Source organism: Aythya marila (genome assembly GCF_965140915.1).
Source record: "Aythya marila genome assembly, chromosome: 6".
In the NCBI taxonomy this organism is placed as follows: domain Eukaryota; kingdom Metazoa; phylum Chordata; class Aves; order Anseriformes; family Anatidae; genus Aythya; species Aythya marila.
The window spans coordinates 28,231,685-28,247,497 of NC_139047.1; the positions used below are offsets into that span (position 1 = coordinate 28,231,685).

At 41.6% G+C, this 15,813-nt stretch overlaps 1 protein-coding gene across 1 annotated transcript; it reads right to left on the bottom strand.

Annotated features, from left to right (window-relative positions):
* Nucleotides 1-277: 277 nt before the first annotated feature.
* LOC309879497 (carnosine N-methyltransferase 2-like) lies at nucleotides 278-13,824 on the bottom strand (the record flags this gene model as incomplete). The annotated part of the gene is made up of 8 exons (XM_082763230.1): nucleotides 278-451; nucleotides 1,599-1,639; nucleotides 5,906-5,999; nucleotides 6,589-6,719; nucleotides 6,831-6,938; nucleotides 10,252-10,304; nucleotides 12,052-12,190; nucleotides 13,701-13,824. The coding sequence occupies 8 exons, from the start codon at nucleotides 13,822-13,824 to the stop codon at nucleotides 278-280; spliced, it is 864 nt and encodes a 287-aa protein (XP_082619356.1).
* Between the last annotated feature and the right edge of the window lie 1,989 nt (nucleotides 13,825-15,813).

The following is a 15,813-nucleotide window of genomic DNA, read 5'->3' on the forward strand; positions in this document are numbered from 1 at the left end:
GGGGTGGAGGGGGAGGTTGATTGCTTTTTTCTTTTCTTTTTAATATTAATACAAAACCCTTAGGCACACGGCTGTCTCCACAGTGTTTTAATATATTTCTGAGTACAATTCGTGTCTGATTCTGGAAACACAAATACATTTTGAATGGTTAAAAGCAAAAAATTAAAAAGTTTTGGTACAGTTCTGGCATCTTTTGGCACCCATCTTTGGCTATTGTTTTAACTTGAACATGTCTTTACTACCTATGTGCACTTCTGCAAAAGCCATGCTTATTACATCACGTAGAAGCGATGGTTGATCTGGACTGGTTCTCCTGCTTACCCCAGGCATATATTCCATGAATATAGAGTGTCCTTTCTGGTGGGTCTCTCAAGGAGCCGTAATGCTGAACAATTCTTTCATGCAGCAGATTTTTCAGCAGCTGAATCTCACATTCAAATGCATTTACTTCCTACGAGGAAAAAAGCAAACAAGATTTACCGTGGTCATTCAGTAATATTAAAATAATGTCCTGGATTTTGATTTCATTTTTCTTAAGCAGAGCAGTATGCACTGCTGTTCTGAAAGGGTATGTAAACTAAGTAACAAAACACTCTTGGAGATTATGTAAAGTTTTTTACTTTACACATTTTGTAATCAGAAAATAACACCATTAATTTGAGGGAAATGAAGAAAAAAAAGATATATTTTCTATAAATCGCTTGCCCTTCTCATTGTACTTCTTATTTTGTTTGAAGTTATATCTGTTCCAGAGCACAGATATCAAGATGTGTATCAACTCACCGATCCTTATGTAAGATACCACAAAACTTACATTTTTTTTTTTTTTTTTTAAAGTTCAGTTTTTCTACTGGATTAATTAGCCTTATTTCTCAACTTTTCCAGAATGTCAACTGACAGACCATACTTTAAAAATGCCTCTGAGGACTGCTTGATATTGTAGTCATGAAAAACAATATGCAAGTACATTAACACATATGGTGCTTTCTCCAGAACTAACCTAACTACCAGAAATTTTGTAAACAGAAGATATTTTGAAAGATTCTACATTCTAAGATGCTGAAAACTTTACTAACCCACAAATTCAAACTTCATTCTATTCCAGATTTCACCCAGAAGCCTTTCATTAAAACTGACTTATCCATCACAGACTATTGCTGATATCCTCATACTTCTGAAGTTAGAAGGAAAACATTTTTGACATTGAAAGGTACACATTACAAACTAATATGGCAGGTGAGGTCACAAAACTGTTGGCACTGGAAAGACTACAGTATTTTATCTGTAACACTTCTGAAGCAAAGTCAGTTGTGCTATGTATTTCTAGAGTAGTTGGTGTTGCCACTTGATTAAAAACGTATCACCACAAATGATTCTTGGCTTTTCTCCTGGATCTTGCATCACAAATAGCAACAAGCATCACTGGTAGCCGCTCAGATAAAAATAAAATTATTATACATTAAGTGGGGTGGGCTATATAATACCCTTTAATATAGAAATAAGTTACAGACACTAAAATCTGTTATAGCTAGTATAGCTTTTTACTTAATTAAATATGCCATTATTATTTGGTAGGAAGGTGCTTTATTCTACAGTACCCAAGTATTTCCTTGAAAAAGCTGCATGTTCGTCTTTATAACTGAAATTAAAAACAGGCCATAAAGTCTCACTTTGACTGAGAGGTTCTTCCAGAATACGGTAAGAAATAGGAGTTCAGTGCCTATCACCTGGACACACCGGCTCTTCTGCAACCATATTCAACGAAGTGCAATTTAGAAACTATCCTTTTCTGCCACAGGGGCTGAAAAGTATTATCTGCTTGCGGTGCTCAAAAATGATCCCAATTCACAGTTTGAGGTATGAAGCCAGGCTGCACAGATACAAAGTGACTAGTTTTATCGTGACTCCAGAAATGAGTAGTAGCTGAAAAGTAATTTCTCCCCAGACATTAACTCTATTGTCCTCATTAATTATTTTTTCTTTTTCTGGTTAGATTGGAGATGGAGAAGACTGATAGTTGCCTTTCATGATTATATTACTGAATTGTTTTTAGCAGAAGACAAGTTGCAGTGGCCAATATTTTAAATTTGGGTATTTTAGCTTATAAACTCCAGTCTTAATTTTTGGGCACATTTTCTTTTCCAAGACTCCAAAATACCACCATCTGTGAAAATCTGATCACTAGTACAAGTCCTTAAAATAGCAGTAGGAATTAGGTAGCTAATTTGGGAGCCCTCATCTGGAGATGTTCTCCCAGTTTTAGCTACCAGTTCTAATGGCAGTGACCAGTAGTTTGCAGTTTTATAAAGAAATTGATGCATCATAAGGATATAATTTTAAAAATCTTCTCATCAATCCTTCTGACTTTCTTCCTCCCTCTGGATTTGTTTTAGCCTGACACTGCTTCATTTGAATTTTCACATTTTTCTTCCCTCTCTCTGGCACTTTCTTTCTTAGGATCACCAAAGCACAACAAAAAATAGTAAAAAAAAAAAAAAACAAAAAAAACCTGCTGTTGGACTTCCAAGTTTGTGTGATAGAAAGACAGACAATTAAACAAACCAATTGAGAGTCTGGTAACAGATGAATAAAACATGCTTCAGTAAAAGAATCTGCCTAAGTGCAAAGTATCATTAGAATACATCTTGGCTGGAAAAGGGCTTCTTTCCTGTCAAAATCTCCCAGAGCCAGAAGAGCACTTGCAGACCACTATTACTAAAATAACCATCAAGGTGTTCAGAAAGCAGCTATCCACCTCAAAAATACAGGTTATCAAATGAAAGTCTATTTCCAAGTGCTTCAAACATGGAATTTTCTCAGCTGTAAATTCAAAAGGAAACACATGTCTAGGAGCCTTATTATCATTTGAGGAGTTATTAGAGAACAGAAATCATCAAGAGATAGCACAATAGCATGTCTGGTTGAAAAGTACAAACCTTTTTTTTTTTTTTTGACAAATAAAATATCAAAATAAATCCACTTCAGGCACATTCACATCCATTTTCATCAGCATTCTCGCAGGACTTTTATTGGCACAAATGATCATAGGAAGCAAACTTCATGCTGAAAGTGCTCTACCCACCTCTAAAGAGTAAGTTCATTAGGAAAGATTAATTGGGTGAAGGCATTATCTCCTCTGAGAGGTCTTTTTCATGTTGACACTTAATAGTGTTCACTCTATTCAAGCTGACTCTGGAGTGCAACTTTCCACAGTCATTCTGAATAAGTAAAACACCACACTTCTGTGTCAACTATTTTTATTTCCATTGTAAAGAAATAACCATCCCTTACTCAAAGAAAGAGACGTGCCGCAGCAGAGGACAGAAAATGAGGTGCCAGAGGTTCAAAGGACACATTATATCTACTGACATGACCTGCTCAGGGAACTTATCTACGAGCATCTCAAATCAGATGCACAGGCTGGGCTTCTAAGGCCACGTTCTGCCATTATCAAAGAGCCTCAGTCACTTTTTGGGCATCACAAAGGCCCTCTGCACATTTATCACTGAATAACAGCCTGGAAGAGAGATGCACGAAATCACGTTTTTTATAAGCATCTAAAAGCATTGTCTCCTGTTGACTTCATCTGACACCATCTGCACTTAGGGCTGAGAAGATTTAGAGCTTTTGCATTTGTTGTTAAAGGAAAAAGAAAAGAAACTTTGCAACTCTTTGGAAAAGGATGACTTTGATGCTGGTGCTGTGTTTCTGAGCCTGGTCTTATGAAACTCAGACTTTGCTGGGGCTTTACTCCTTTTTAAATGACATTGCCATGTGCTAATTTTATATTTGTCCAAGCACTTTAAGCAGGACAGTCCTTCTGTACTGTGATCACAGCATCACCTAAGATTCTGTGGATATTGTAATTTCCTTCTGTTTCAGGTAATATTTATCTGACATGAGAAATGTCGCAGGAATAAAATAAAAATTTAAAGAACTCAGGGTTTTCTATTGCTACTTAGCAGGCTGCACTTTATAAGGCTTTTTTAATTTATATGATTATAACAGGAGAAATGTCCATCATTAAGGTTTTTGAACTGTTTGGATTCTAAATCTCCTTTTTCTATGTTTAAGAACTTGCCCCAAATTTTCATTGCTTGAGCTGAAATTTCTCAACCTTTCTTTCATCATGACTGTATATTTCTCTGGAATGCTTGAAAATAAAGGGCATAAATGGGATGGCTTTATGCTTATTCTTTTACCTGCAAAGAAAATACAAATATTTGGAAAAATTTTACTCTGATGGAAAAATTATTCATGAATTATTCATGAAGAATGCATGGAGTGCCCAAATATTTTCTTAATTCCTGATACAAACCTCAGCAAATTTTTCTAGGCAAATATTGAAGGAAAAAGAATTTCAGCATCTGTACTTTTATATTTTGCTTCCTGGTTGAAGTTTGCTTTAATCTTTTCAATACATGCTCCAGTATTTTACTGAGCTTGTCAGTTCATTGATGAGCTGCTAACATTTTCCAGTTCCTACACTATTTTCATCCCCAGTAATGTTCATGAGTAGAGAAGCCTTAATGTGCCTTACAAAGGCAAAACTTTTAGCCCCCAAGACTGAATACAGACCGCATAAAAATCCAACTGTCCTTCATTGATAGCATAAAATAACTGCTTTCTCTCTTACCCCTATACCATGCAAGGAGAGTAATGCTATATCATTGAAATAGATGTTCTACTAACTTGAAATAAGGATAAAATCTGCAACTGTTATATTTAGAAATAATACTTAGAAATAATGCGGTCTGGTCTTTGTAGGCATTCCTTTCACCCCAGAGCACTCACGGCAGCTTACTACGTGGTTATCCACAAGCTTGCTCCATCCAGAGCTGGGACAAGCTGTGCGGCTGACGGAGCAGGCACCGACCTGAGGATGCGCTGACCCAGCAAGGCGAGCGGGGCTAAGGCAGAGCGCTGTTATCCTGCCCGCCTGCTTGGCTTTGTTCCTCCAGCTCAGCATCTCAAACGTTTTCAGAGCCAGATCCGATCCGCCGGCTGCTGCAGCCCTCTCGTGGTCACCTCAAAGACCGACCTTCTGCGTGGGAAAACGGCATGTCTTAAACAGCACCAAAAATAGGTAATAAATAACATATTAAAGCGAGAATAAATATATAAATAAATGGAATAGGCACTTAGGATAGTATTTCCTCCAGGTGTACATGCAGGGATACTGTTAAATGACTTGTCCAAGAATCAAAAGAGAAATTACAGCTAAAGCATTAGGCAGCAGTGTTTTAATGGGGTGCCCTGTTTCATCTCCCTGGGCTGGCACTGAACAGCCTGCTTTGAAGTGCTCATTTTCTTTGAGCGTTTATGCATTTATTTACAAAGACATGAGTAAATTTTCATCTCACTGATTTTTTTCTGAGCATCTGCTTACTGGAAATGCACCTATCTGCTCGGGAAACTGCGTGGAGGAGTGAAAGCCTAAGTGCTGTTGGGCTGGGGAAAATCTGGGGGAACTTAGCAAGTCGGTGGTTCTTTGGAGCTTGAAAAGCCAGCCTGATATTTGGCACATATATTTTTCTTTTAATTTAAACACCATGTTTCTCTCTAGTATTTCACCATAAACAAGGACTGGCTTTCCTCCAGGAGTAGCCATACTTCTCTCTAGCCAGTAATTTCACAGAAGGAGGCTTCTACAAGGTATGTAGTCATTCATCTACTTTTCATGCATGGAAGCAAGAGCACGCAGGCTATGTCTGTAGTCTCATCAGACATTGGGGTCCAAGACACTAAGCCCATGGTTGCATGCTCCCTGTATAATATGATTGTTTTGTTTAATTGTGATGGAATTACTGCTACTGAAATCCTGAGGCAATTACTAGTAGCTCTCATACTTCACAGCCCTTCAAACTACCAGCAATGATGCCAAAAAATGAGACACTCCTCTTACCTGACAAAATTATGATCAGGAGTTTACCCTGGTGGTCGAGGCAACTGTGGAAAAATTTGATGGTATTAGGAGTATCTTCCACATGGTACAGCATCTGGAAGGGAGAGTTTCATGCAGCCATTACTCCTCCTGTGTGGTGCAAGTGCCCTGCAAGGGTTTAGGCCCTCTCTATAAAGCTGGTGCTTTACACGACTTCCCCATCGCTTCCCGCCCAGTGCCGCCCTTCAGGCCCAGCAGTGTTGTGGCTGCAAGATGTGTGCATCCCTTTAATCAGTTTTTAGGCAAGTTCTTCACTATCTTTGCTGACTTCCCACGGCTGAAGCCCCTGTGTGAGAGTGCAGATACACATAGAGATGTTCACTAACATTTCCATTCAATGCCATCAGAATTATTCTGATGAGGTCAAAAAACTCCAGCTTTTGAAGTGGCAAAGCATAACTGTTGGTCTCTGTGTGATGTTGAATGTGTCTGTCCAACAGTCCTGTTTTATTACCCACCATACAGTTAAACCAGTGAAAACCAGAGACCAAAACCTGGGTGGATCAAGAATGAGGTTTAATATTTGTACAGCTGCTGCAGAAGCTGTTGTTTGCTGGAGAGCTGTGTTCATCCCGTCCCCCCAACATCCAGCAGGAGGTAGTGCTGAAATGTAAAACTTGTATATTAAAAAAATACTTCCTTACCTGAATCATATGTATGAAGTCAAATTTCTTGTTTATGCATTTCTCTTTCACCTGTTGTTCATACTCTGAGCAAGTGAGCTGGTGCCAAATAAAGGAGACACCCTGCAGATCTGGAGCTTGATTAACTAGCTCTGTTTAAAAAGTAGAAGAAAAAAAAATCACAGAACAGCAGAACAAATCATCATACAAATCAATGGTACTGGCTGTACCCCAGGCTGTGGAGGTGGCCCAAAGAGCCTCACCTTTGTAAGCAGCCACATGCTGTGGGTTGGGCTCTACGATTTCATTGTTAATAAGGACCCCTGGATGTGCAGCCTGCAGGATCCTGATCATTTTCAAATCCTGTTCACCTATTCAATAAACACAAATTCATTATTTAAAAAAAAAAACTTGAATGGTGATGAAAGGATGCCAGTGCACCTACTGCTCAGCAATCCCCAAAGCAGAAGCGAGGCATTTTCTACCTTGCATGGTGGCATCTCAGACAGTAACAGCCTTATCACGATGTCTAACTGCTCGAGTTAACATACACTTAGAGGTAAGACTAAGAACAAGGAAGAGCTAAGCAACTGAGCAGAAACCTACTAATGGTAATACTCTGGGTCATGGGAGAAATAGGTTGAAATAATCAAAGATCAATGTTTTTTTAAAAAAACAGGAATCATTAGTTTTCAAGAAAAACACAAAGTTAGCATGGGGACAGGGAGAGATTTGGAACAGCTGTGCAGCTTTGCCAAGCTGTGCAGCTTTGTACTGCCCCAGGGAGGTGGCAGCTGCCTTGCCACAGGTGTGACACTGCTTGGAGCTCTGGGGGTCTGCAAAGGATTTGTTCTCTCTGGAGCCAGGCCACATGGTGCCAGCTCTAGGAACCCATTACCCAGTTGTTATCTTGAAGCCGCAAATATTCACTTATCTGTGACTTGAGCTCATGTAGGTGCCCTGCATATTTAGCTGTTGATGCTCCTCTGTCACAGTCTGAGCTCAGGAGGAGCAAGCTTCAGTCTGTCTTTCTGCTTCAGTCTGTCTTTCTGTCCTAGAAAATACCCAGCCCCTTTCGAGGTGATGCAGGTCACCCTTGCTCTCTATCAGAAAGGCTGTGATGCACCAAGTGTACAAAGTCCATCTGGTTTGTTTGGGACTATGGAAATAAACAACAGAGGTGACAGCCTTCAGCCTTCAGTGGATCTCTGTGAGGATCCTGTCTGTAGCTGATGGTGGAGCCTAAAAATAGTCCTGCCCACAAAAATGTCACACACAGAGGGCTTGACATGAGATACTGCATCTTCTCTAGCCTTTTAGTGGATGGACATGTTATGAGAAAAGCTGTCATCTTTGACAAGTGTTACATTAAACTGAACTCAAGGAGGGAAATACCAGCCATGCCAGCACTGCACTGCCATCCGAGGAAGGACGTGTCTTTTGAAACTGGAGAAAGGTACCCAGCACCCCTGAGACATGTGGCAGGGGCAGTGCAGGGCTGGCCAGAGGCGCAAGGAAAGATGCTGAGGCTACATCCATTGAAGGCAGTTTAGTTGCTGGCACTGGTGTTACGGGTGAGCAGGGGCAGAGGAGTTCCTACTCTGAAACTCTGTATTTTACTGTGTTTTTGCTGATGTACTGCCAAGGGCATTATCACCTGCTAATTCAAAGACTGGATTACAAAACTTTACAGAGTTCAAAACAAAACAAAACAAAACAAACAACAAAAAAACACATCACTTTTAAAATACCCCTTTGCTGCTGAAATACACTTCTGCCACCATCAGAGGTTCCAGGGCATGGGGCAGCAATGCTCTGTGTGGGGAGCTCACATTTGGGAACCGCTAATTGCTGATGCTCCCCAGCTCAAGGCACTACCAGCTGGCCTTTAGGACTGTAAATTGATTCAACCACTTGCTACAGGGATCTTCCCTGAATGAATGGTTACATAATTTTTTTTTTTTTCCTTTTCTTTCTTTGCATGGTCACCACCTTCCAACAGGTTGGATGTGTTTGTTGGTGGAGGCAGGTGGGAGCTGCTGGCTTGAGTTTGAAGCAAAGATACTGATACCTTGAAAGTCTGTGGGTAAGACAACAATTTCACATGTTCTGTGAGGTCAAACAGGACATTCCCAAGATCTCCCCACAAAAAAGAAAAGACAGGGCTGAGAAGGTGCAATAAAATACAAAGATGTTCCCTGGGGATTCACCATTTGACGCTGCTCAGGTTTCCCCATCCACAGGCTCATGTGCCTCCTGCAGGGAAGCTGAGAGCAACAACCCTTCAGCACAAACCACATCGGGGCACTGCTGAAATGGGGGTGCAGCCCCACAGCAGCCACATCCCACCCAGTCACTCGTCGGGAGCTGACAGCTGAGGTGCTTGCACCAGCCGCAGGGAACAAGGGCTGAATGAGTAAGCATGGCCAGGATCAAGCAGCAGCCTTTTAAGATGCAGAGTGGGTCACAATCCCCATTAATAGTTCAGTCAACTAAACTGATTTCAGCCGTGTGAAACCAGAGTCCAAGCCCGAGAAGGTCAGGGATCACACATGACCTTTCGCTCGGTGCCACACTGGCTCACTCCTGTGCAGCACGCACAAGTTCAGCTCAGGCAGCCTCGGCACGCTGCAGGGTGCGAGCCTGTGCCTCTGCCAGCTTGCCTTAGGGCATTTATTTCCCATTGAAACTTCTTCTAAAGAGGAAATAAGGAAAAATGAGGGCACTGTAAAGGGTTCCCCTTTCCCTTGTGCTTTCTTGGAGTCAAACAGAGTATCGGTTTTACATTACTTAATGAGAACAGAGTGTAATTGAGAACTGAATGATTTCTTCCTCCTCACTCTCTTATATGCTCCAACATATTCCCAGCTGGAGAAAACAATCACTGCTATTTTCCTCTTACTCAGGAAAACAATCAAAACAAGTGAGAAAAAATCTTTCAATAGAAAGTATTAACACTTATAATTCAGTTGAAAATACTTTAAAACAAATTCAAAGTCTGACAAATCAAACTGCTATTTCTTTTCTCTATTTTGTATTTCCTCCCAGTTTCCCTAGGAGCAAAGCTGCATGCTTTTTTTTTTTTTTTTTTTTTTTTTTTTTTTTTTTTTCTTTCCCCTCCGAAAATGCATTTACAACAGCTTTAAGGTTATCTCTGCCAAAAGATTTTTCTTCTCTGGGGGCGGTGGAGATTTCCATTTGCAGTTAAATGCCACATGTCACCAGATAAAAACATTAATAACTTTTAAAAAGCACATCTTGAAGGAGCTGACAAAGCCCCATGCTAATGGCTGTGGCCAGCCCATGTTCATCTCTGCTGGTTGAGTACCACCTGCAGCCAAACAAAGCCCAGCTTTCACCTCTGCAGACCCTGAAGGCAATGCACAATGTGGGGATGTGCCTTTGGGTGGGAGACTCTAAGACATGACCTTTGGGTGGAACAAATCTCAGGTGTCTGTAATTCCTTCCGATGAGGTTTGAAGGTGCTCTCCTACCTAACCTGGAGGACTCCTTGCTTTTAGACATATAGTCAGGAGAGAGTCATCAAGAGGAAAGTATATCCATGACAAATACTGTTATTAATGCTTGAGTAATTCTCCCCATTGCCCAGAACCTGGGTAGAGCTTTCCCTTGCCCCTGGGGACCCCCATTCCCCAGCATCAGCTGTGCTGTTCAGCTCGTTACCTGTGCTGCTCCCCACGCCCAGAATATTTATCGTGGATTTTCTATTGCCAAGGCTGAAATTACAAGTACACGCATGTTACTCAACCACACTGTGTCACACAACTCTGTGTTTTAATTCTAATATCCTGGATGCCACAGTGGCCCAGGAATTTTACTGAGATGTGCCACGTGAATTGAGATGAAAATTCGAGCATCACAGTGGAGCACAGCTATAACTTATTTTTGGCAGGATCTGGCCCTATGTAAGCAGGCTCATATTTTAAAAGTACAGTAGGCAGCAGGATATAGTGTTTCTGTTCCCTTGCCAGAGTTTTCTTCAAACTGTGGTTGGCACCATGCAAAAACAACCTCAAGAAAATCTGGGGTGTGGGGTTCCCTTTGCAGGGAGTGAGGCTGTGCTTGGCCAGGGCTGTGGGGACAAGGTGAGCTGGGGTAAACCTCTCAGGAGACAAGTCAGGTTTTCTGACATTGGCTATAAATGCTCAGAAAAAAATCAAAAGTTGGGCTATCCATGTGACTGTAAATATTCTCTTTTCAATATTCACCTTGGCTTGAAATTGTGAGCAAAAGTCAGAAACTTCAATAATTTTTACCTTAGAAAAACTACTTCAGATCTAAAAAATAAAAAATCATTAGGTTGTTGGCAGTGTATTTCATAATAGCCTGGCTCGAGGATGAGCTTCCTGGGATCGAGGCTGCTTGCTGCTCTACATAGAAATACTTCATGGCCTTGTTCTGCCTCAGGCATGGCCTGTGCAGAGGGACAGAGTTTCCCCTATGAAATCTCAAGAAACACCACAGCAATGATTCAAAAGAGGGGACAGAGTAGGAAATCCTGGGGGCTGTGAGCAATCAGGGAGCCTTGGCTCTAGTGAGGGCTGGAGGTGTATTGTTCCGGGATTAAAGATGTCACGGGTGGAAGATGGAAGCTCAGACCAACCCCAAACTAGAATGCTACTAAACTGCAATGTTTCGTATTGGTCCAGCAAACAGTATTGGTTAAAATTCACATAAGGAAATGCTGCATTTAAATTTTCCCCAAACAATTTCTTTCTTTATTATTGCTTCTATTACTTTAGATAGCTAGCTAGAGAGACAGACAGATATAGATATAAGCATCTGAAGTTACCTGCCTAAGTATTTTTCTCAAAGGAGAATACAGTTTCTACAGCATCCAAAAATTATCCAGACTTGAAAGACTTTTCTTGTGGTTTGGATCTAGCCTGTTCTGAAACTATCTGCAGTCACACAGGCTTAATATGTTACATCAGTACTTCACAAAACTGATTATCATTTGGTACTTAAGCAATGTAAATCGACTTAGGATAGAAATAAGGAGGTCTTAGGGGATTGAGAAAAGCAAGAATTAGTCACTAGAATAGAATTAGAGATGTGTTTCTGTTTGGACTGATGTGTGATGAAGTCCCAAAAGCAGGCATAGAGCACAAGAGAGAGCTTTCTTTTGACGAAAAAAAAAAAAGGAGGGGGAGAAAAAAAATCCAAAAATCATTAATCCTTTGAAAATCAACTAATGAAAGCAGATGGACATGAAAATAAGGTCTTGATTCTTTCCCTAACATAAGCTGAGAAGCAACACAATGTATTAATTGAAATTACGTGTACACTTGAGACATTAAACCGAATATCCTAAAGACCACTGTTAAGGGACTTAAAACTGAAAAGCGTTGAAAGTTCATTCACGCCCCAGAAAACCCTTAAACATGTTTGCTGACCCTTATGCACAGGTTGCCCTCCCCAGATAACAGATGGCTTTCACACCTCGGTGGACGTGCTCCTTACCCTGCCATGATGTGAGGCATTTCTTCCTTGTTGAACTCATCCATGCACTGGTGCTCTGTCGAATGATCCAAAAATGACTTAAAGGCCTCTACATACTCCTCAGCCATGAGACTTCTCATGGAGGGGACCACATATAGCTCTTGAGAAACAAATATGAATTGTGTGTTAGTGACTTCAAGGCAAATGAAGGATCGAAACACTTACCTCGTGGAAGAAACCAAACCAAACCCAGCCCAACCCAACAGAAGCCAGAGATTTGGGAGGACACAGAGCCCAGGAGCCATCCATGCAAGCAGGCTCACACAAAAACTGTCTGTGTGTTGACACTAAAGGTGTGAAAAATATTCTTTGATGCCCCTTGACACCAGTATATTTGTTAAGTCACCATCAGTACTGCAGGTTGCCCTTAGGAAAATGGCACCGTTATTTCCTGAAGATGCTTAGCTGGATACGACTTGATTTGCAGAAAGGGAAGTGACTGAAGTACTAAAGGCAAAGAATGAGAAGGCAATTGCTCAGCAGGTCCAGACCTGGAAGGGCTGTGGCTCTCGCACATGCTGGACAGGATAAATGAAACCGCCAGCTGCTGGCACACTTGCTCTCGGGGTGATGCAACACAAAAATGCACACCTGCAGCTGAAGCAAAAATAGTTACACTGTGTGCCTCATTTCCGACTCTCGTTGGCGTGGGACAGCAGTGCTCTGCCGGGTAAGTGAATTCCCTGCTGGAAGTTTCAGCTTGTGGCCATGAGGGCAGATGACAGCATTTCAGCTGAATGGGTTCATGCTCAAGTGCAGGCCACCGAGACTAAGAAGATTTGCAGCTCTGAACAAAGGCCCAGGGCAACTCAAGAAGATGAAAGCAATTATCGCAAAAACACAATTTCTTGCAGTCTCATCCTAACAACGGTGCTCCTGCCAGGGCACAAGCTCTGGCCAGCTGCTTGGGTCTGAGGAGCAATGCTAAGACTAGGACTTGAGGCTCACCAGAATTTGCTATTCAGCTGACTACTGCCTGTGGGGACTATCACAGACAGAAGACTGCAGTAGGGATTCAGTGCTAGTGCCAGCCTCAACATCTGAGATCGGCGTTAAAAAGGTAGTGTTCAGAAAGAAAAAAAAAAAAAAAAAAAAAAAAAAAAAAAAAAAAACCACAAAAAAAACAGCTTTTCCTCCTAAACAAAATTAGAATGAAGGACAGGACGGGATTCAGCAGAGCATCTTCATCCTCATTTTTGCCTTTTGAGGAGTTGCTTATTGATATTCTGCTTTTTGTTGCTACTGGTAAAAAGACTTCGTATGTGTCATACAGGACTGTGCAATCTTAAGTGGACACCTATGCTCTTTCCAAAATCACATGTCCCTGGCTGCTGTTTTTCTGCAAGGTATAAATGGTAATCCAATGTCTAGCCCTATTGGAGGAAAAGGTATCAATATCTAACCTCAGCACTTTGAACTATACCCTAGTGTATATGGGACATCCCCTGAACTGTATTCAGTGTAGTATCCTGTTTTTTTGTTTGCTTGTTTGTTTTTTTTTAACAACTTCCAACTCTGTTTCCAAAACAAGATATATTTGTAGTGATAGCAAGTGGAGTGGGTAGTTTACTTTGATCTCCTTTTCAGTTTTTGATTTTTCTCCCAAATACCTGAATTATCGTGTGGAGCTGCCAGAATCTCTGCTTCAAAGTTCATGCTGGGGAACCTATTCCTGTAAGGAAAGTATAGCACTTCAGTTATTTGAAGAACCTGTACGCTTTTATGAAGCCGCATTGAAAATGCAGAACAAAGGGAAGATACTCCAGGACAAATTGTCCTTGCTCAATAATCAATAGTGTCTGTGTTCTTTTACTAAAATAAAGTCAGAACTTCTTGGTTAGCTGATCACCCAGAAGTGTCACCAATGGAGTGGCCACCTGCACCACTGCTTGTCTGAGATGTGCCGTGGAAGCTTTTTCTCCCTCTGAAGAATCATTAACCAGTCAATACGGTGGAAGGCATTAGATTAACTGATATTACACACTCTGTGAAGCCTTTAATCATGAATGGAGTAGAAGAAATAACAGTGAAATTAGGAAAAGGCTATAGTGAGCTTCAGCATCTGAAGTGCATTGATTGGCCCAATGTTTCAGTGTTTGTTTTGCTTTTGTTTTTTAACTTCAGTTTTTCCTGGATGCAAATGTTACTTGGGTGAATATTAGAAGACATAACATTCAAAGGGCAAAAGGCAAAGAAGCCATTGTACCATTACTATTTTCATTCAGGTATTGTTTTCATTCCTAATATAGGTTTTTGATTATTTTTTGTGCATGTGAAGATTTCCAGCAATGAAGTCACATCTTCATTTTCCTATGATAATGTGCCACATCTATGAAATAGGGATGAGACACCATTTCAGGAAGGTAAGAAATGAAATTGAAGACCTCGTTTCTACAAAGAAAGTTTTAACATGAATCTACCTATGCAAAGTCATCTTTTACTTAGGAGTGATATTCCTGTATAACCTCAGTTTAGCCATATTGCTGCTCCCAAAGCTTTGTCATTACAAAATGCTTCATGACAAACAGTCTGCAAAAGCGGTAAGCAGCCCTCAACTCCCCTCTGCCAGGGAAAATCTCTCACATGAATAGGAAACAAGCCAGGAGGTAGAAAAGAAAAATGGGAGTCTTTTAGTGGAGGCTTTGAACCACAAATATACAATGACTGTGCTAGCAGGTAGCATGGAAATGGGTGCGTGTGCAAATAACGCACTGCTTTGGTCAATGAAGAAGAGACAAAAGTGTCCCAGAATACTTGGAGACGCTGGGGCAGTGCCAGAGTCCTTCAAGAACAGTCCGTTACAGGAGATCATGGCCAAAATCCTGTAGAAAGAGCTCCCCTGACTCCCATAGGCAGATCAAGGGTCTCAGTTCTACCATCTTGAACTCAAATCTCCCAGAAAAGGCCTTGCAAAAGTTCAGTAGTAATGAGCCTGAACTTAGCCTCCCTCCATGAGCTCCAGCTTGGCTGCAGGCCAGTCCCTCAAATTTCCACTCAACCCTCTGACCTCATCCGTCTCTGCATGTCAAAAGAGAGGACTCTTTTGCCCTCTCTGCCGGCTGAACCGAGCAAGATGGTTTTCAGAATAAATCTCCCACTAAAATGCTGAGAGGTGGCATGGTACCCCCTGCACAGAGATGGTCCGGGGACACGTACTCCATTTCTGACTGGTCAAATGTTTCCAGCCATCCCAGGAGACCTGCCAGGTGGCCTGGACAGACTGTGCAGCACAAGTATTCACCAAGAAGGATGATGCCAAGTTAATTCTTCCACTGAGGTTTTCGGTGTTTCTCCCCGGGCAGGGTTTCTAAAACTGCTTAATTCTTGTTGCTGGTAAGGTGGAACACCCTTACTTATCACTGGGAATAAATGGACATTCTCCATTCTCTGGACATACAGATTAAAAATAGACTTGACTGTAACAATTTGTGCTGGAGCTGTCCATCCCACGGCTAGTCCAGGACTCCGAAACCTACTGGGAGCACTAAGCACAGCAGCCAAAGGCTCCCTCTGGCAGCAGTGTGGGCAGAGGCACAAGGAGCCTCCTGCTCCTGCCTCCTTGGGGGCTGACTGAAACCCCAAACCATGAGCCCAGAATCTCTCTAATTCCATCACCACTAAACACAGAGAATCTCTCCACAAAGCCCCCGTCCCTCCCAGGACATGGGCACAAGTGCTTTCATTCCCAAATCACATGCATCCTCATGTTGCATGGGGACGCCC